At 45.7% G+C, this 23,041-nt stretch overlaps 2 protein-coding genes across 3 annotated transcripts in view; one reads left to right on the top strand and one right to left on the bottom strand.

Annotated features, from left to right (window-relative positions):
* The window catches only part of LOC140373685 (complement C1q tumor necrosis factor-related protein 4-like), a 177,904-nt gene that overhangs the window by 135,837 nt on the left and 19,026 nt on the right, over window positions 1–23,041 (top strand). The gene's annotated exons all lie outside the window — the stretch shown is intronic.
* LOC140373682 (sodium bicarbonate cotransporter 3-like) overlaps window positions 19,983–23,041 on the bottom strand; it is a 63,168-nt gene continuing 60,109 nt past the window's right edge. For both annotated transcript variants that reach the window (XM_072460305.1, XM_072460304.1), the window contains 3 exons: window positions 21,298–21,366; window positions 21,008–21,181; window positions 19,983–20,156 (listed from right to left, as the gene is read on the bottom strand). In XM_072460305.1, the coding sequence (XP_072316406.1) occupies window positions 19,998–20,156; window positions 21,008–21,181; window positions 21,298–21,366 (402 nt within the window). In that variant the 3' untranslated portion in view covers window positions 19,983–19,997. The remainder of the gene's footprint in view (window positions 20,157–21,007; window positions 21,182–21,297; window positions 21,367–23,041) is intronic.

Below are 23,041 nucleotides of genomic sequence, written 5' to 3' on the forward strand. Positions count from 1 at the left end.
ACCAGGTCTAAACCAGGACTAAACCAGGACTAAACCAGGTCTAAACCCGGACTAAACCAGGTCTAAACCAGGACTAAACCAGGACTAAACCAGGTCTAAACCCGGACTAAACCAGGTCTAAACCAGGACTAAACCTGGACTAAACCAGGTCTGAACCAGGACTAAACCAGGTCTAAACCAGGACTAAACCAGGACTAAACCAGGACTAAACCAGGACTAAACCAGGACTAAACCAGAACTAAACCAGGACTAAACCAGGTCTAAACCAGGACTAAACCAGGTCTAAACCAGGACTAAACCAGGACTAAACCAGGTCTAAACCAGGACTAAACCAGGACTAAACCAGGTCTAAACCAGGACTAAACCAGGACTAAACCAGGTCTAAACCAGGACTAAACCAGGACTAAACCAGGACTAGACCAGGTCTAAACCAGGACTAAACCAGGTCTAAACCAGGTCTAAACCAGGACTAAACCAGAACTAAACCAGGTCTAAACCAGGACTAAACCAGGACTAAACCAGGTCCAAACCAAAACCAGGACTAAACCAGGACTAAACCAGGACTAAACCAGGTCTAAACCAGGTCTAAACCAGGTCTAAACCAGGACTAAACCAGGACTAAACCAGGTCTAAACCAGAACTAAACCAGGACTAAACCAGGACTAAACCAGGTCTAAACCAGGACTAAACCAGGACTAAACCAGGTCTAAACCAGGAATAAACCAGGTCTAAACCAGAACTAAACCAGGACTAAACCAGGTCTAAACCAGGACTAAACCAAGACTAAAGCAGAACTAAACCAGGACTAAACCAGGTCTAAACAAGGACTTAACCAGGACTAAACCAGATCTAAACCAGAACTAAGCCAGGACTAAACCAGGACTAAACCAGGGCTAAACCAGGTCCAAACCAGAACTAAACCAGAACTAAACCAGGACTAAACCAGGACTAAACCAGGTGTAAACCAGGACTAAACCAGGACTAAACCAGGACTAAACCAGGACTAAACCAGGTCTAAACCAGGACTAAACCAGGTCTAAACCAGAACTAAACCAGGACTAAACCAGGTCTAAACCAGGTCTAAACCTGGACTAAACCAGAACTAAACCAGGACTAAACCAGGACTAAACCAGGACTAAACCAGAACTAAACCAGGTCTAAACCAGGACTAAACCAGGACTAAACCAGGAATAAACCAGGTCTAAACCAGAACTAAACCAGGACTAAACCAGGACTAAACCAGGTCCAAACCAGGACTAAACCAGATCTAAACCAGAACTAAACCAGGACTAAACCAGGACTAAACTAGGTCTAAACCAGGACTAAACCAGGACTAAACCAGGACTAAACCAGGTCCAAACCAGGAATAAACCAGGTCTAAACCAGAACTAAACCAGGACTAAACTAGGTCTAAACCAGGACTAAACCAAGACTAAACCAGAACTAAACCAGGACTAAACCAGGTCTAAACCAGGACTAAACAAGGACTAAACCAGGTCTAAACCAGGACTAAACCAGGTCTGAACCAGGACTAAACCAGGACAAAAAACAGGTCTTAATCAGGACTAAACCAGGTCTAAACCAGGACTAAACCAGGTCTAAACCAGGACTAAACCTGGACTAAACCAGGTCTAAACCAGGACTAAACCAGGACTAAACCAGGTCTAAACCAGGACTAAACCAGGACTAAACCAGGTCTAAACCAGGACTAAACCAGGTCTAAACCAGGTCTAAACCAGGACTAAACCAGGACTAAACCAGGTCTAAACCAGGTCTAAACCAGAACTAAACCAGGAATAAACAAGGTCTAAACCAGAACTAAACCAGGACTAAACCAGGTCTAAACCAGGTCTAAACCAGGTCTAAACCATGACTAAACAAGGTCTAAACCAGGTCTGAACCAGGACTAAACCAGGTCTAAACCAGGTCTAAACCAGGAATAAACCTGGTCTAAACCAGAACTAAACCAGGACTAAACCAGGAATAAACCAGGTCTAAACCAGGAATAAACCTGGTCCAAACCAGAACTAAACCAGGACTAAACCAGGACTAAACCAGGTCCAAACCAAAACCAGGACTAAACCAGGACTAAACCAGGACTAAACCAGGACTAAACCAGGACTAAACCAGGACTAAACCAGGTCTAAACCAGGTCTAAACCAGGACTAAACCAGGTCTAAACCAGGACTAAACCAGGAATAAACCAGGACTAAACCAGGACTAAACCAGGACTAAACCAGGACTAAACCAGGACTAAACCAGGTCTAAACCAGGTCTAAACCAGGTCCAAACCAGGACTAAACCAGGTCTAAACCAGGACTAAACCAGGTCTAAACCAGGACTAAACCAGGTCTAAACCAGGACTAAACCAGGACTAAACCAGGTCTAAACCAGGACTAAACCAGGACTAAACCAGGACTAAACCAGGACTAAACCAGGTCTAAACCAGGACTAAACCAGATCTAAACCAGAACTAAACCAGGACTAAACCAGGACTAAACCAGGTCTAAACCAGGACTAAACCAGATCTAAACCAGAACTAAACCAGATCTAAACCAGAACTAAACCAGGACTAAACCAGGACTAAACCAGGTCCAAACCAAAACCAGGACTAAACCAGGACTAAACCAGGACTAAACCAGGCCTAAACCAGGACTAAACCAGAACTAAACCAGGACTAAACCAGGACTAAACCAGGACTAAACCAGGACTAAACCAGGACTAAACCAGGTCTGAACCAGGACTAAACCAGGTCTAAACCAGGTCTAAACCAGGACTAAACCTGGACTAAACCAGGACTAAACCAGGTCTAAACCAGGACTAAACCAGATCTAAACCAGAACTAAACCAGGACTAAACCAGGACTAAACTAGGTCTAAACCAGGTCTAAACCAGGACTAAACAAGGACTAAACCAGGACTAAACCAGGTCTAAACCAGGACTAAACCAGGTCTAAACCAGGACTAAGACACCAGGACTAAACCAGAACTAAACCAAGTCTAAACCAGGTCTAAACCAGGACTAAACCAGGACTAAACCAGGTCTAAACCAGGTCTAAACCAGGTCTAAACCAGGTCCAAACCAGGACTAAACCAGGTCTAAACCCGGACTAAACCAGGTCTAAACCAGGACTAAACCAGGACTAAACCAGGTCTGAACCAGGACTAAACCAGGACAAAAAACAGGTCTTAACCAGGACTAAACCAGGTCTAAACCAGGACTAAACCTGGACTAAACCAGGTCTAAACCAGGACTAAACCAGGACTAAACCAGGTCTGAACCAGGACTAAACCAGGTCTAAACCAGGACTAAACCAGGTCTAAACCAGGACTAAACCAGGACTAAACCAGGTCTAAACCAGGACTAAACCAGGACTAAACCATAACTAAACCAGGACTAAACCAGGTCTAAACCAGGTCTAAACCAGGTCTAAACCAGGTCTAAACCAGGTCTAAACCAGGACTAAACCAGGTCTAAACCAGGTCTAAACCAGGTCTAAACCAGGACTAAACCAGAACTAAACCAGGACTGAACCAGGTCTAAACCAGAACTAAACCAGGACTAAACCAGGACTAAACCAGGTCCAAACCAAAACCAGGACTAAACCAGGACTAAACCAGGACTAAACCAGGACTAAACCAGGTCTAAACCAGGACTAAACCAGGTCTAAACCAGGAATAAACCAGGACTAAACCAGGACTAAACCAGGACTAAACCAGGTCTAAACCAGGTCTAAACCAGGACTAAACCAGGACTAAACCAGGTCTAAACCAGAACTAAACCAGGACTAAACCAGGACTAAACCAGGTCTAAACCAGAACTAAACCAGGACTAAACCAGGACTAAACCAGGTCTAAACCAGGACTAAACCAGGTCTAAACCAGGAATAAACCAGGTCTAAACCAGAACTAAACCAGGACTAAACCAGGTCTAAACCAGGACTAAACCAAGACTAAACCAGACCTAAACCAGGACTAAACCAGGTCTAAACCAGGACTAAACCAGGACTAAACCAGAACTAAACCAAGTCTAAACCAGGTCTAAACCAGGACTAAACCAGGACTAAACCAGGTCTAAACCAGGTCTAAACCAGGTCTAAACCAGGTCCAAACCAGGACTAAACCAGGTCTAAACCCGGACTAAACCAGGTCTAAACCAGGACTAAACCAGGACTAAACCAGGTCTGAACCAGGACTAAACCAGGACAAAAAACAGGTCTTAACCAGGACTAAACCAGGTCTAAACCAGGACTAAACCTGGACTAAACCAGGTCTAAACCAGGACTAAACCAGGACTAAACCAGGTCTGAACCAGGACTAAACCAGGTCTAAACCAGGACTAAACCAGGTCTAAACCAGGACTAAACCAGGACTAAACCAGGTCTAAACCAGGACTAAACCAGGACTAAACCAGAACTAAACCAGGACTAAACCAGGTCTAAACCAGGTCTAAACCAGGTCTAAACCAGGTCTAAACCAGGTCTAAACCAGGACTAAACCAGGTCTAAACCAGGTCTAAACCAGGACTAAACCAGGTCTAAACCAGGTCTAAACCAGGTCTAAACCAGGACTAAACCAGAACTAAACCAGGACTGAACCAGGTCTAAACCAGAACTAAACCAGGACTAAACCAGGACTAAACCAGGTCCAAACCAAAACCAGGACTAAACCAGGACTAAACCAGGACTAAACCAGGACTAAACCAGGTCTAAACCAGGACTAAACCAGGTCTAAACCAGGAATAAACCAGGACTAAACCAGGACTAAACCAGGTCTAAACCAGGTCTAAACCAGGACTAAACCAGGACTAAACCAGGAATAAACCAGGTCTAAACCAGAACTAAACCAGGACTAAACCAGGACTAAACCAGGTCTAAACCAGAACTAAACCAGGACTAAACCAGGACTAAACCAGGTCTAAACCAGGACTAAACCAGGTCTAAACCAGGAATAAACCAGGTCTAAACCAGAACTAAACCAGGACTAAACCAGGTCTAAACCAGGACTAAACCAAGACTAAACCAGAACTAAACCAGGACTAAACCAGGTCTAAACCAGGACTAAACCAGGACTAAACCAGGTCTAAACCAGGACTAAACCAAGACTAAACCAGGTCTAAACCAGGACTAAACCAAGACTAAACCAGAACTAAACCAGGACTAAACCAGGTCTAAACCAGAACTAAGCCAGGACTAAACCAGGACTAAACCAGGGCTAAACCAGGTCTAAACCAGAACTAAACCAGGACTAAACCAGGACTAAACCAGGTGTAAACCAGGACTAAACCAGGTCTAAACCAGGAATAAACCAGGTCTAAACCAGAACTAAACCAGGACTAAACCAGGTCTAAACCTGGACTAAACCAGAACTAAACCAGGACTAAACCAGGACTAAACCAGGGATAAACCAGGTCTAAACCAGAACTAAACCAGGACTAAACCAGGACTAAACCAGGACTAAACCAAGACTAAACCAGAACTAAACCAGGACTAAACCAGGTCTAAACCAGAACTAAGCCAGGACTAAACCAGGACTAAACCAGGGCTAAACCAGGTCTAAACCAGAACTAAACCAGGACTAAACCAGGACTAAACCAGGTGTAAACCAGGACTAAACCAGGTCTAAACCAGGAATAAACCAGGTCTAAACCAGAACTAAACCAGGACTAAACCAGGTCTAAACCTGGACTAAACCAGAACTAAACCAGGACTAAACCAGGACTAAACCAGGATTAAAGCAGAACTAAACCAGGTCTAAACCAGGACTAAACCAGGACTAAACCAGGTCTAAACCAGGTCTAAACCAGGACTAAACCAGGACTAAACCAGGTCTAAACCAGGACTAAACCAGGAATAAACCAGGACTAGACCAGGTCTAAACCAGAACTAAACCAGGACTAAACCAGGACTAAACCAGGTCTAAACCAGATCTAAACCAGAACTAAGCCAGGACTAAACCAGGACTAAACCAGGTCTAAACCAGAACTAAACCAGAACTAAACCAGGACTAAACCAGGTGTAAACCAGGACTAAACCAGGACTAAACCAGGTCTAAACCAGGTCTAAACCAGAACTAAACCAGGACTAAACCAGGTCTAAACCAGGTCTAAACCTGGACTAAACCAGAACTAAACCAGGACTAAACCAGGACTAAACCAGGTCTAAACCAGGACTAAACCAGGACTAAACCAGGTCTAAACCAGGACTAAACCAGGTCTAAACCAGGTCTAAACCAGGACTAAACTAGGACTAAACCAGGTCTAAACCAGAACTAAACCAGAACTAAACCAGGACTAAACCAGGACTAAACCAGGACTAAACCAGGTCTAAACCAGGACTAAACCAGGTCTAAACCAGAACTAAACCAGGACTAAACCAGGTCTAAACCAGGTCTAAACCAGGACCAAACCAGGTCTAAACCAGAACTAAACCAGGACTAAACCAGGTCTAAACCAGGAATAAACCAGGAATAAACCAGGTCTAAACCAGGACTAAACCAGGACTAAACCAGGTCTAAACCAGGTCTAAACCAGGTCCAAACCAGGACTAAACCAGGTCTAAACCAGGACTAAACCAGGACTAAACCAGGACTAAACCAGGTCTAAACCAGGACTAAACCAGGACTAAACCAGGTCTAAACCAGGACTAAACCAGGACTAAACCAGGACTAAACCAGGAATAAACCAGGTCTAAACCAGGAATAAACCAGATCTAAACCAGGACTAAACCAGATCTAAACCAGGACTAAACCAGGTCTAAACCAGGACTAAACCAGATCTAAACCAGAACTAAACCAGATCTAAACCAGAACTAAACCAGGACTAAACCAGGACTAAACCAGGTCCAAACCAAAACCAGGACTAAACCAGGACTAAACCAGGCCTAAACCAGGACTAAACCAGAACTAAACCAGGTCTAAACCAGGACTAAACCAGGACTAAGCCAGGACTAAACCAGGACTAAACCAGGACTAAACCAGGTCTGAACCAGGACTAAACCAGGTCTAAACCAGGTCTAAACCAGGACTAAACCTGGACTAAACCAGGACTAAACCAGGTCTAAACCAGGACTAAACCAGATCTAAACCAGAACTAAACCAGGACTAAACCAGGACTAAACTAGGTCTAAACCAGGTCTAAACCAGGACTAAACAAGGACTAAACCAGGACTAAACCAGGTCTAAACCAGGACTAAACCAGGTCTAAACCAGGACTAAACCAGGACTAAACCAGAACTAAACCAAGTCTAAACCAGGTCTAAACCAGGACTAAACCAGGACTAAACCAGGTCTAAACCAGGTCTAAACCAGGTCTAAACCAGGTCCAAACCAGGACTAAACCAGGTCTAAACCCGGACTAAACCAGGTCTAAACCAGGACTAAACCAGGACTAAACCAGGTCTGAACCAGGACTAAACCAGGACAAAAAACAGGTCTTAACCAGGACTAAACCAGGTCTAAACCAGGACTAAACCTGGACTAAACCAGGTCTAAACCAGGACTAAACCAGGACTAAACCAGGTCTGAACCAGGACTAAACCAGGTCTAAACCAGGACTAAACCAGGTCTAAACCAGGACTAAACCAGGACTAAACCAGGTCTAAACCAGGACTAAACCAGAACTAAACCAGGACTAAACCAGGTCTAAACCAGGTCTAAACCAGGTCTAAACCAGGTCTAAACCAGGTCTAAACCAGGACTAAACCAGGTCTAAACCACGTCTAAACCAGGACTAAACCAGGTCCAAACCAGGTCTAAACCAGGTCTAAACCAGGACTAAACCAGAACTAAACCAGGACTGAACCAGGTCTAAACCAGAACTAAACCAGGACTAAACCAGGACTAAACCAGGTCCAAACCAAAACCAGGACTAAACCAGGACTAAACCAGGACTAAACCAGGACTAAACCAGGTCTAAACCAGGACTAAACCAGGTCTAAACCAGGAATAAACCAGGACTAAACCAGGACTAAACCAGGACTAAACCAGGTCTAAACCAGGTCTAAACCAGGACTAAACCAGGACTAAACCAGGAATAAACCAGGTCTAAACCAGAACTAAACCAGGACTAAACCAGGACTAAACCAGGGCTAAACCAGAACTAAACCAGGACTAAACCAGGACTAAACCAGGTCTAAACCAGGACTAAACCAGGTCTAAACCAGGAATAAACCAGGTCTAAACCAGAACTAAACCAGGACTAAACCAGGTCTAAACCAGGACTAAACCAAGACTAAACCAGAACTAAACCAGGACTAAACCAGGTCTAAACCAGGACTAAACCAGGACTAAACCAGATCTAAACCAGAACTAAGCCAGGACTAAACCAGGACTAAACCAGGGCTAAACCAGGTCTAAACCAGAACTAAACCAGGACTAAATCAGGACTAAACCAGGTGTAAACCAGGACTAAACCAGGTCTAAACCAGGAATAAACCAGGTCTAAACCAGAACTAAACCAGGACTAAACCAGGTCTAAACCTGGACTAAACCAGAACTAAACCAGGACTAACCAGGACTAAACCAGGATTAAAGCAGAGCTAAACCAGGTCTAAACCAGGACTAAACCAGGACTAAACCAGGTCTAAACCAGGTCTAAACCAGGACTAAACCAGGACTAAACCAGGTCTAAACCAGGACTAAACCAGGAATAAACCAGGACTAAACCAGGTCTAAACCAGATCTAAACCAGAACTAAGCCAGGACTAAACCAGGACTAAACCAGGTCTAAACCAGAACTAAACCAGAACTAAACCAGGACTAAACCAGGTGTAAACCAGGACTAAACCAGGACTAAACCAGGTCTAAACCAGGTCTAAACCAGAACTAAACCAGGACTAAACCAGGTCTAAACCAGGTCTAAACCTGGACTAAACCAGAACTAAACCAGGACTAAACCAGGACTAAACCAGGTCTAAACCAGGACTAAACCAGGACTAAACCAGGTCTAAACCAGGACTAAACCAGGTCTAAACCAGGTCTAAACCAGGACTAAACTAGGACTAAACCAGGTCTAAACCAGAACTAAACCAGAACTAAACCAGGACTAAACCAGGACTAAACCAGGTCTAAACCAGGACTAAACCAGGTCTAAACCAGAACTAAACCAGGACTAAACCAGGTCTAAACCAGGTCTAAACCAGGACCAAACCAGGTCTAAACCAGGTCTAAACCAGGACTAAACCAGGTCTAAACCAGGTCTAAACCAGGAATAAACCTGGTCTAAACCAGAACTAAACCAGGACTAAACCAGGTCTAAACCAGAACTAAACCAGGACTAAACCAGGTCTAAACCAGGTCTAAACCAGGACCAAACCAGGTCTAAACCAGGTCTAAACCAGGACTAAACCAGGTCTAAACCAGAACTAAACCAGGACTAAACCAGGACTAAACCAGGTCTAAACCAGGTCTAAACCAGGACTAAACTAGGACTAAACCAGGTCTAAACCAGGACTAAACCAGAACTAAACCAGAACTAAACCAGGACTAAACCAGGACTAAACCAGGACTAAACCAGGTCTAAACCAGGACTAAACCAGGTCTAAACCAGAACTAAACCAGGACTAAACCAGGTCTAAACCAGGTCTAAACCAGGACCAAACCAGGTCTAAACCAGGTCTAAACCAGGACTAAACCAGGTCTAAACCAGGTCTAAACCAGGAATAAACCTGGTCTAAACCAGAACTAAACCAGGACTAAACCAGGAATAAACCAGGTCTAAACCAGGAATAAACCTGGTCCAAACCAGAACTAAACCAGGACTAAACCAGGTCCAAACCAAAACCAGGACTAAACCAGGACTAAACCAGGACTAAACCAGGACTAAACCAGAACTAAACCAGGACTAAACCAGAACTAAACCAGGACTACCCCAGGACTAAACCAGGACTAAACCAGGACTAAACCAGGACTAAACCAGATCTAAACCAGAACTAAACCAGGACTAAACCAGGACTAAACTAGGTCTAAACCAGGTCTAAACCAGGTCTAAACCAGGACTAAACCAGGTCTAAACCAGGACTAAACCAGGACTAAACCAGGTCTAAACCAGGACTAAACCAGGACTAAACCAGAACTAAAACAAGTCTAAACCAGGTCAAAACCAGGACTAAACCAGGACTAAACCAGGTCTAAACCCGGACTAAACCAGGTCTAAACCAGGACTAAACCAGGACTAAACCAGGACTAAACCAGGTCTGAACCAGGACTAAACCAGGTCTAAACCAGGACTAAACCAGGTCTAAACCAGGACTAAACCAGGACTAAACCAGGTCTAAACCAGGACTAAACCAGGACTAAACCAGAACTAAACCAGGACTAAACCAGGTCTAAACCAGGATTAAACCAGGTCTAAACCAGGTCTAAACCAGGTCTAAACCAGGACTAAACCAGGACTAAACCAGGTCTAAACCAGGACTAAACCAGGTCTAAACTAGGACTAAACCAGGTCTAAACCAGGTCTAAACCAGGTCTAAACCAGAACTAAACCAGGTCTAAACCAGGTCTAAACCAGGTCTAAACCAGGTCTAAACCAGAACTAAACCAGGAATAAACCAGGTCTAAACCAGGACTAAACCAGAACTAAACCAGGACTGAACCAGGTCTAAACCAGAACTAAACCAGGACTAAACCAGGACTAAACCAGGTCCAAACCAAAACCAGGACTAAACCAGGACTAAACCAGGACTAAACCAGAACTAAACCAGGACTAAACCAGGTCTAAACCAGGACTAAACCAGGTCTAAACCAGGAATAAACCAGGACTAAACCAGGACTAAACCAGGACTAAACCAGGTCTAAACCAGGTCTAAACCAGGTCTAAACCAGGACTAAACCAGGACTAAACCAGGTCTAAACCAGAACTAAACCAGGACTAAACCAGGACTAAACCAGGTCTAAACCAGGACTAAACCAGGACTAAACCAGGTCTAAACCAGGAATAAACCAGGTCTAAACCAGAACTAAACCAGGACTAAACCAGGTCTAAACCAGGACTAAACCAAGACTAAACCAGAACTAAACCAGGTCTAAACCAGGTCTAAACCAGGACTAAACCAGATCTAAACCAGAACTAAGCCAGGACTAAACCAGGACTAAACCAGGACTAAACCAGGGCTAAACCAGGTCTAAACCAGAACTAAACCAGAACTAAACCAGGACTAAACCAGGACTAAACCAGGACTAAACCAGGTGTAAACCAGGACTAAACCAGGACTAAACCAGGTCTAAACCAGGAATAAACCAGGTCTAAACCAGAACTAAACCAGGACTAAACCAGGTCTAAACCAGGTCTAAACCAGGTCTAAACCAGGTCTAAACCAGGACTAAACTAGGACTAAACCAGGTCTAAACCAGGACTAAACCAGAACTAAACCAGAACTAAACCAGGACTAAACCAGGACTAAACCAGGACTAAACCAGGTCTAAACCAGGACTAAACCAGGTCTAAACCAGAACTAAACCAGGACTAAACCAGGTCTAAACCAGGTCTAAACCAGGACCAAACCAGGTCTAAACCAGGTCTAAACCAGGTCTAAACCAGGAATAAACCTGGTCTAAACCAGAACTAAACCAGGACTAAACCAGGAATAAACCAGGTCTAAACCAGGAATAAACCTGGTCCAAACCAGAACTAAACCAGGACTAAACCAGGACTAAACCAGGTCCAAACCAAAACCAGGACTAAACCAGGACTAAACCAGGACTAAACCAGGACTAAACCAGAACTAAACCAGGACTAAACCAGAACTAAACCAGGACTAAACCAGGACTAAACCAGGTCTAAACCAGGACTAAACCAGGTCTAAACCAGGACTAAAACAGGAATAAACCAGGACTAAACCAGGACTAAACCAGGACTAAACCAGGACTAAACCAGGTCTAAACCAGGACTAAACCAGGACTAAACCAGGACTAAACCAGGACTAAACCAGATCTAAACCAGAACTAAACCAGGACTAAACCAGGACTAAACTAGGTCTAAACCAGGTCTAAACCAGGTCTAAACCAGGACTAAACCAGGTCTAAACCAGGACTAAACCAGGACTAAACCAGGTCTAAACCAGGACTAAACCAGGACTAAACCAGAACTAAAACAAGTCTAAACCAGGTCTAAACCAGGACTAAACCAGGACTAAACCAGGTCTAAACCAGGTCTAAACCAGGTCTAAACCAGGTCCAAACCAGGACTAAACCAGGACTAAACCAGGTCTAAACCCGGACTAAACCAGGTCTAAACCAGGACTAAACCAGGACTAAACCAGGTCTGAACCAGGACTAAACCAGGACAAAAAACAGGTCTTAACCAGGACTAAACCAGGTCTAAACCAGGACTAAACCAGGTCTGAACCAGGACTAAACCAGGTCTAAACCAGGACTAAACCAGGTCTAAACCAGGACTAAACCAGGACTAAACCAGGTCTAAACCAGGACTAAACCAGGACTAAACCAGAACTAAACCAGGACTAAACCAGGTCTAAACCAGGATTAAACCAGGTCTAAACCAGGTCTAAACCAGGTCTAAACCAGGACTAAACCAGGACTAAACCAGGTCTAAACCAGGACTAAACCAGGTCTAAACTAGGACTAAACCAGGTCTAAACCAGGTCTAAACCAGGACTAAACCAGGTCTAAACCAGGTCTAAACCAGGTCTAAACCAGGTCTAAACCAGAACTAAACCAGGAATAAACCAGGTCTAAACCAGGACTAAACCAGAACTAAACCAGGACTGAACCAGGTCTAAACCAGAACTAAACCAGGACTAAATAGGGACTAAACCAGGTCCAAACCAAAACCAGGACTAAACCAGGACTAAACCAGGACTAAACCAGAACTAAACCAGGACTAAACCAGGTCTAAACCAGGACTAAACCAGGTCTAAACCAGGAATAAACCAGGACTAAACCAGGACTAAACCAGGACTAAACCAGGTCTAAACCAGGTCTAAACCAGGTCTAAACCAGGACTAAACCAGGACTAAACCAGGTCTAAACCAGAACTAAACCAGGACTAAACCAGGACTAAACCAAGTCTAAAACAGGACTAAACCAGGTCTAAACCAGAACTAAACCAGGACTAAACCAGGACTAAACCAGGTCTAAACCAGGACTAAACCAGGTCTAAACCAGGAATAAACCAGGTCTAAACCAGAACTAAACCAGGACTAAACCAGGTCTAAACCAGGACTAAACCAAGACTAAACCAGAACTAAACCAGGACTAAACCAGGTCTAAACCAGGACTAAACCAGATCTAAACCAGAACTAAGCCAGGACTAAACCAGGACTAAACCAGGACTAAACCAGGGCTAAACCAGGTCTAAACCAGAACTAAACCAGAACTAAACCAGGACTAAACCAGGACTAAACCAGGACTAAACCAGGACTAAACCAGGTGTAAACCAGGACTAAACCAGGACTAAACCAGGTCTAAACCAGAACTAAACCAGGTCTAAACCAGGTCTAAACCAGGTCTAAACCAGGTCTAAACCAGGACTAAACCAGGACTAAACCAGGTCTAAACCAGGACTAAACCAGGTCTAAACTAGGACTAAACCAGGTCTAAACCAGGTCTAAACCAGGTCTAAACCAGAACTAAACCAGGTCTAAACCAGGTCTAAACCAGGTCTAAACCAGGTCTAAACCAGAACTAAACCAGGAATAAACCAGGTCTAAACCAGGACTAAACCAGAACTAAACCAGGACTGAACCAGGTCTAAACCAGAACTAAACCAGGACTAAACCAGGACTAAACCAGGTCCAAACCAAAACCAGGACTAAACCAGGACTAAACCAGGACTAAACCAGAACTAAACCAGGACTAAACCAGGTCTAAACCAGGACTAAACCAGGTCTAAACCAGGAATAAACCAGGACTAAACCAGGACTAAACCAGGACTAAACCAGGTCTAAACCAGGTCTAAACCAGGTCTAAACCAGGACTAAACCAGGACTAAACCAGGTCTAAACCAGAACTAAACCAGGACTAAACCAGGACTAAACCAGGTCTAAACCAGGACTAAACCAGGACTAAACCAGGTCTAAACCAGGAATAAACCAGGTCTAAACCAGAACTAAACCAGGACTAAACCAGGTCTAAACCAGGACTAAACCAAGACTAAACCAGAACTAAACCAGGACTAAACCAGGTCTAAACCAGGACTAAACCAGATCTAAACCAGAACTAAGCCAGGACTAAACCAGGACTAAACCAGGACTAAACCAGGGCTAAACCAGGTCTAAACCAGAACTAAACCAGAACTAAACCAGGACTAAACCAGGACTAAACCAGGACTAAACCAGGTGTAAACCAGGACTAAACCAGGACTAAACCAGGTCTAAACCAGGAATAAACCAGGTCTAAACCAGAACTAAACCAGGACTAAACCAGGTCTAAACCAGGTCTAAACCAGGTCTAAACCAGGTCTAAACCAGGACTAAACTAGGACTAAACCAGGTCTAAACCAGGACTAAACCAGAACTAAACCAGAACTAAACCAGGACTAAACCAGGACTAAACCAGGACTAAACCAGGTCTAAACCAGGACTAAACCAGGTCTAAACCAGAACTAAACCAGGACTAAACCAGGTCTAAACCAGGTCTAAACCAGGACCAAACCAGGTCTAAACCAGGTCTAAACCAGGTCTAAACCAGGAATAAACCTGGTCTAAACCAGAACTAAACCAGGACTAAACCAGGAATAAACCAGGTCTAAACCAGGAATAAACCTGGTCCAAACCAGAACTAAACCAGGACTAAACCAGGACTAAACCAGGTCCAAACCAAAACCAGGACTAAACCAGGACTAAACCAGGACTAAACCAGGACTAAACCAGAACTAAACCAGGACTAAACCAGAACTAAACCAGGACTAAACCAGGACTAAACCAGGTCTAAACCAGGACTAAACCAGGTCTAAACCAGGACTAAAACAGGAATAAACCAGGACTAAACCAGGACTAAACCAGGACTAAACCAGGACTAAACCAGGACTAAACCAGGTCTAAACCAGGACTAAACCAGGACTAAACCAGGACTAAACCAGGACTAAACCAGATCTAAACCAGAACTAAACCAGGACTAAACCAGGACTAAACTAGGTCTAAACCAGGTCTAAACCAGGTCTAAACCAGGACTAAACCAGGTCTAAACCAGGACTAAACCAGGACTAAACCAGGTCTAAACCAGGACTAAACCAGGACTAAACCAGAACTAAAACAAGTCTAAACCAGGTCTAAACCAGGACTAAACCAGGACTAAACCAGGTCTAAACCAGGTCTAAACCAGGTCTAAACCAGGTCCAAACCAGGACTAAACCAGGACTAAACCAGGTCTAAACCCGGACTAAACCAGGTCTAAACCAGGACTAAACCAGGACTAAACCAGGTCTGAACCAGGACTAAACCAGGACAAAAAACAGGTCTTAACCAGGACTAAACCAGGTCTAAACCAGGACTAAACCAGGTCTGAACCAGGACTAAACCAGGTCTAAACCAGGACTAAACCAGGTCTAAACCAGGACTAAACCAGGACTAAACCAGGTCTAAACCAGGACTAAACCAGGACTAAACCAGAACTAAACCAGGACTAAACCAGGTCTAAACCAGGATTAAACCAGGTCTAAACCAGGTCTAAACCAGGTCTAAACCAGGACTAAACCAGGACTAAACCAGGTCTAAACCAGGACTAAACCAGGTCTAAACTAGGACTAAACCAGGTCTAAACCAGGTCTAAACCAGGACTAAACCAGGTCTAAACCAGGTCTAAACCAGGTCTAAACCAGGTCTAAACCAGAACTAAACCAGGAATAAACCAGGTCTAAACCAGGACTAAACCAGAACTAAACCAGGACTGAACCAGGTCTAAACCAGAACTAAACCAGGACTAAATAGGGACTAAACCAGGTCCAAACCAAAACCAGGACTAAACCAGGACTAAACCAGGACTAAACCAGAACTAAACCAGGACTAAACCAGGTCTAAACCAGGACTAAACCAGGTCTAAACCAGGAATAAACCAGGACTAAACCAGGACTAAACCAGGACTAAACCAGGTCTAAACCAGGTCTAAACCAGGTCAAAACCAGGACTAAACCAGGACTAAACCAGGACTAAACCAGGTCTAAACCAGAACTAAACCAGGACTAAACCAGGACTAAACCAAGTCTAAAACAGGACTAAACCAGGTCTAAACCAGAACTAAACCAGGACTAAACCAGGACTAAACCAGGTCTAAACCAGGACTAAACCAGGTCTAAACCAGGAATAAACCAGGTCTAAACCAGAACTAAACCAGGACTAAACCAGGTCTAAACCAGGACTAAACCAAGACTAAACCAGAACTAAACCAGGACTAAACCAGGTCTAAACCAGGACTAAACCAGATCTAAACCAGAACTAAGCCAGGACTAAACCAGGACTAAACCAGGACTAAACCAGGGCTAAACCAGGTCTAAACCAGAACTAAACCAGAACTAAACCAGGACTAAACCAGGACTAAACCAGGACTAAACCAGGTGTAAACCAGGACTAAACCAGGACTAAACCAGGTCTAAACCAGGAATAAACCAGGTCTACACCAGAACTAAACCAGGACTAAACCAGGTCTAAACCAGGTCTAAACCTGGACTAAACCAGAACTAAACCAGGACTAAACCAGGACTAAACCAGGACTAAACCAGAACTAAACCAGGTCTAAACCAGGACTAAACCAGGACTAAACCAGGACTAAACCTGGTCTAAACCAGGAATAAACCAGGACTAAACCAGGAATAAACCAGGACTAAACCAGGTCTAAACCAGGACTAAACCAGGTCTAAACCAGAACTAAACCAGGACTAAACCAGGTCTAAACCAGGTCTAAACCAGGACCAAACCAGGTCTAAACCAGGTCTAAACCAGGACTAAACCAGGTCTAAACCAGGTCTAAACCAGGAATAAACCTGGTCTAAACCAGAACTAAACCAGGACTAAACCAGGTCTAAACCAGAACTAAACCAGGACTAAACCAGGACTAAACCAGGTCTAAACCAGGTCTAAACCAGGACCAAACCAGGTCTAAACCAGGACTAAACCAGGACTAAACCAGGACTAAACCAGGTCTAAACCAGGTCCAAACCAGGACTAAACCAGGTCTAAACCAGGACTAAACCAGGACTAAACCAGGACTAAACCAGGTCTAAACCAGGTCTAAACCAGGACTAAACCAGGACTAAACCAGGTCTAAACCAGGACTAAACCAGGACTAAACCAGGACTAAACCAGGAATAAACCAGGTCTAAACCAGGACTAAACCAGATCTAAACCAGAACTAAACCAGGACTAAACCAGGACTAAACCAGGTCTAAACCAGGACTAAACTAGGACTAAACCAGGTCTAAACCAGGACTAAACCAGAACTAAACCAGAACTAAACCAGGACTAAACCAGGACTAAACCAGGACTAAACCAGGTCTAAACCAGGACTAAACCAGGTCTAAACCAGAACTAAACCAGGACTAAACCAGGTCTAAACCAGGTCTAAACCAGGACCAAACCAGGTCTAAACCAGGTCTAAACCAGGACTAAACCAGGTCTAAACCAGGTCTAAACCAGGAATAAACCTGGTCTAAACCAGAACTAAACCAGGACTAAACCAGGAATAAACCAGGTCTAAACCAGGAATAAACCTGGTCCAAACCAGAACTAAACCAGGACTAAACCAGGACTAAACCAGGTCCAAACCAAAACCAGGACTAAACCAGGACTAAACCAGGACTAAACCAGGACTAAACCAGAACTAAACCAGGACTAAACCAGAACTAAACCAGGACTAAACCAGGACTAAACCAGGACTAAACCAGGTCTAAACCAGGACTAAACCAGGACTAAACCAGGTCTAAACCAGGACTAAAACAGGAATAAACCAGGACTAAACCAGGAATAAACCAGGTCTAAACCAGGACTAAACCAGGACTAAACCAGGACTAAACCAGGACTAAACCAGGACTAAACCAGGATTAAACCAGGTCTAAACCAGGACTAAACCAGGACTAAACCATGACTAAACCAGGACTAAACCAGATCTAAACCAGAACTAAACCAGGACTAAACCAGGACTAAACTAGGTCTAAACCAGGTCTAAACCAGGTCTAAACCAGGACTAAACCAGGTCTAAACCAGGGGACTAAACCAGGACTAAACCAGGTCTAAACCAGGACTAAACCAGGACTAAACCAGAACTAAACCAGGTCTAAACCAGGTCCAAACCAGGACTAAACCAGGACTAAACCAGGTCTAAACCCGGACTAAACCAGGTCTAAACCAGGACTAAACCAGGACTAAACCAGGTCTGAACCAGGACTAAACCAGGACAAAAAACAGGTCTTAACCAGGACTAAACCAGGTCTAAACCAGGACTAAACCAGGTCTGAACCAGGACTAAACCAGGTCTAAACCAGGACTAAACCAGGTCTAAACCAGGACTAAACCAGGACTAAACCAGGTCTAAACCAGGACTAAACCAGGACTAAACCAGAACTAAACCAGGACTAAACCAGGTCTAAACCAGGATTAAACCAGGTCTAAACCAGGTCTAAACCAGGACTAAACCAGGACTAAACCAGGTCTAAACCAGGACTAAACCAGGTCTAAACTAGGACTAAACCAGGTCTAAACCAGGTCTAAACCAGGTCTAAACCAGGTCTAAACCAGGACTAAACCAGGTCTAAACCAGGTCTAAACCAGGTCTAAACCAGAACTAAACCAGGACTGAACCAGGTCTAAACCAGAACTAAACCAGGACTAAACCAGGACTAAACCAGGTCCAAACCAAAACCAGGACTAAACCAGGACTAAACCAGAACTAAACCAGGACTAAACCAGGTCTAAACCAGGACTAAACCAGGTCTAAACCAGGAATAAACCAGGACTAAACCAGGACTAAACCAGGTCTAAACCAGGTCTAAACCAGGTCTAAACCAGGACTAAACCAGGACTAAACCAGGACTAAACCAGGTCTAAACCAGAACTAAACCAGGACTAAACCAGGACTAAACCAAGTCTAAAACAGGACTAAACCAGGTCTAAACCAGAACTAAACCAGGACTAAACCAGGACTAAACCAGGTCTAAACCAGGACTAAACCAGGACTAAACCAGGTCTAAACCAGGAATAAACCAGAACTAAACCAGGACTAAACCAGGACTAAACCAGGTCTAAACCAGGACTAAACCAGGACTAAACCAGGAATAAACCAGGAATAAACCAGGTCTAAACCAGAACTAAACCAGGACTAAACCAGGTCTAAACCAGGACTAAACCAAGACTAAACCAGAACTAAACCAGGACTAAACCAGGTCTAAACCAGGACTAAACCAGGTCTAAACCAGGTCTAAACCAGGACTAAACCTGGACTAAACCAGGTCTAAACCAGAACTAAACCAGGAATGAACCAGGTCTAAACCAGGAATAAACCTGGTCTAAACCAGAACTAAACCAGGAATGAACCAGGTCTAAACCAGGAATAAACCTGGTCTAAACCAGAACTAAACCAGGACTAAACCAGGACTAAACCAGGTCCAAACCAAAACCAGGACTAAACCAGGACTAAACCAGGACTAAACCAGGACTAAACCAGGTCTAAACCAGGTCTAAACCAGAACTAAACCAGGACTAAACCAGGTCTAAACCAGGACTAAACCAAGACTAAACCAGAACTAAACCAGGACTAAACCAGGACTAAACCAGGTCTAAACCAGGACTAAACCAGGACTAAACCTGGTCTAAACCAGGAATAAACCAGGTCTAAACCAGGTCTAAACCAGGACTAAACCAGGTCTAAACCAGGACTAAACCAGGACAAAACCAGAACTAAACCAGGACTAAACCAGGACTAAACCAGGTCTAAACCAGGTCTAAACCAGAACTAAACCAGGACTAAACCAGGTCTAAACCTGGACTAAACCAGAACTAAACCAGGACTAAACCAGGACTAAACCAGGTCTAAACCAGGACTAAACCAGGACTAAAGCAGGACTAAAGCAGGTCTCAGATTTACCCGTTGTTTCTTCTTGTCGTCCTCTCTCTTCTTCTTGTTCTCTGGGATCAGGTCGTCTAACCAGCTCAGGTCTTTTTTGGTGAAAAAAACGTCCAGAAGTTTCCGGATGAAGACGAGAGCGAGGACCTGAACGGAGACAAAGATGTTTGGTCCTGGTTTAGTCCTGGTTTAGTCCTGATTTAGTCCTGGTTTAGTCCTGGTTTAGTCCTGGTTTAGACCTGGTTTAGTCCTGGGGGACAATACAGAGCGGAGGGACGCCTGAGGGACAATAAAGACAGGAGGGATGCCTGAGGGACAATTAAGAGCGCAGGGACGCCTGAGGGACAATAAAGAGCGGAGGGACGCTTGAGGGACAATAAAGAGCGGAGGGACGCCTGAGGGACAATAAAGAGCGCAGGGACGCCTGAGGGACAATAAAGAGCGGAGGGACGCCTGAGGGACAATAAAGAGCGGACGGACGCCTGAGGGAAGCCTGAGGGACAATAAAGAGCGGACGGACGCCTGAGGGACAATAAAGAGCGGACGGACGCCTGAGGGACAATAAAGAGCGGAGGGACGCCTGAGGGACAATAAAGAGCGGACGGACGCCTGAGGGACAATAAAGAGCGGACGGACGCCTGAGGGACAATAAAGAGCGGACGGACGCCTGAGGGACAATAAAGAGCGGAGGGACGCCTGAGGGACAATAAAGAGCGGACGGACGCCTGAGGGAAGCCTGAGGGACAATAAAGAGCGTAGGGACGCCTGAGGGACAATAAAGAGCGGACGGACGCCTGAGGGACAATAAAGAGCGGAGGGACGCCTGAGGGACAATAAAGAGCGGAGGGACGCCTGAGGGACAATAAAGAGCGGAGGGACGCCTGAGGGACAATAAAGAGCGGAGGGATGCCTGAGGGACAATGAAGAGAAGGGTTCCATGCTCTAAACCTCCTGCTCCTGGTCCCAGGGGTCAGAGCGTTAAGCCAGATGCCCTGTACCATCATGGGGAAGACAACAGCGGCCGGAGTCGTCTTAATGACCCAGAGCAGCACGAGACAGAAGAGCTGCACCAGCGAGAAGACGTGAACCTTCCACAGAGGAACGTAACGGAGGTAGATCAGGTCCGGCTGATGCTTCGCCGGCATCAGGAAGAGCTTCAACCTGTCGTACATCTGAGAGAGAGAGACAGTTAAACCCAGGCTTCAGGAAGAGCTTCAACCTGTCGTACATCTGTGAGAGAGAGACGGTTAAACCCAGGCTTCAGAGGTTCTCATTGGAAGAGACTGACCTGGATTCCTTTGAGGGAGGACACGCCCATGTAGAGGAAGACTCCGTAGAGCACGGGCATCGGGATGAACTGAGGACGCAGCACACAGTGTCAGAGGACCACCATGAAGCCCTTCAGAGGACCTCAGAGGACCACCATGAAGCCCCTCAGAGGACCACCATGAAGCCCCTCAGAGGACCACCATGAAGCCCTTCAGAGGACCACCATGAAGCCCCTCAGAGGACCACCATGAAGCCCTTCAGAGGACCACCATGAAGCCCCTCAGAGGACCACCATGAAGCCCTTCAGAGGACCACCATGAAGCACCTCAGAGGACCACCATGAAGCCCTTCAGAGGACCACCATGAAGCCCCTCAGAGGACCACCATGAAGCCCTTCAGAGGACCTCAGAGGACCACCATGAAGCCAGTCAGAGGACCACCATGAAGCCCCTCAGAGGACCACCATGAAGCCCTTCAGAGGACCTCAGAGGACCACCATGAAGCCCTTCAGAGGACCACCATGAAGCCCTTCAGAGGACCACCATGAAGCCCTTCAGAAGACCACCATGAAGCCCTTCAGAGGACCACCCTGAAGCCCCTCAGAGGACCACCATGAAGCCCTTCAGAAGACCACCATGAAGCCCTTCAGAGGACCACCCTGAAGCCCCTCAGAGGACCACCATGAAGCCCCTCAGAAGACCTCAGAGGACCACCATGAATCCCTTCAGAGGACCACCATGAAGCCCCTCAGAGGACCTCAGAGGACCACCATGAAGCCCCTCAGAGGACCACCATGAGGCCCCTCAGAGGACCTCAGAGGACCACCATGAAGCACCTCAGAGGACCACCATGAAGCCCTTCAGAGGACCACCATGAAGCCCTTCAGAGGACCACCATGAAGCCCCTCAGAGGACCACCATGAAGCCCTTCAGAGGACCACCATGACGCCCCTCAGAGGACCTCAGAGGACCACCATGAAGCACCTCAGAGGACCACCATGAAGCCCTTCAGAGGACCACCATGAAGCCCTTCAGAAGACCACCATGAAGCCCTTCAGAAGACCACCATGAAGCCTTTCAGAGGACCACCATGAAGCCCCACAGAGAACCACCATGAAGCCCTTCAGAGGACAACCATGAAGCCCCTCAGAGGACCACCATGAAGCCAGTCAGAGGACCACCATGAAGCCCTTCAGAGGACCACCATGAAGCCCTTCAGAGGACCACCATGAAGCCCCTCAGAGGACCACCATGAAGCCAGTCAGAGGACCACCATGAAGCCCCTCAGAGGACCACCATGAAGCCCTTCAGAGGACCTCAGAGGACCACCATGAAGCCCGTCAGAGGACCACCATGAAGCCCTTCAGAGGACCACCATGAAGCCTTTCAGAAGACCACCATGAAGCCCTTCAGAGGACCACCCTGAAGCCCCTCAGAGGACCACCATGAAGCCCTTCAGAAGACCACCATGAAGCCCGTCAGAGGACCACCATGAAGCCCGTCAGAGGACCACCATGAAGCCCTTCAGAGGACCACCATGAAGCCCTTCAGAGGACCACCATGAAGCCCTTCAGAAGACCACCATGAAGCCCCTCAGAGGACCACCATGAAGCCCCTCAGAGGACCTCAGAGGACCACCATGAAGCACCTCAGAGGACCACCATGAATCCCTTCAGAGGACCTCAGAGGACCACCATGAAGCCCCTCAGAGGACCACCATGAAGCCCCTCAGAGGACCACCATGAAGCCCCTCAGAGGACCTCA

Source organism: Eucyclogobius newberryi, unplaced genomic scaffold, assembly GCF_026437365.1.
Source record: "Eucyclogobius newberryi isolate DKJ021-1_F unplaced genomic scaffold, fEucNew1.0.hap1 SCAF_3, whole genome shotgun sequence".
NCBI lineage: Eukaryota > Metazoa > Chordata > Actinopteri > Gobiiformes > Gobiidae > Eucyclogobius > Eucyclogobius newberryi.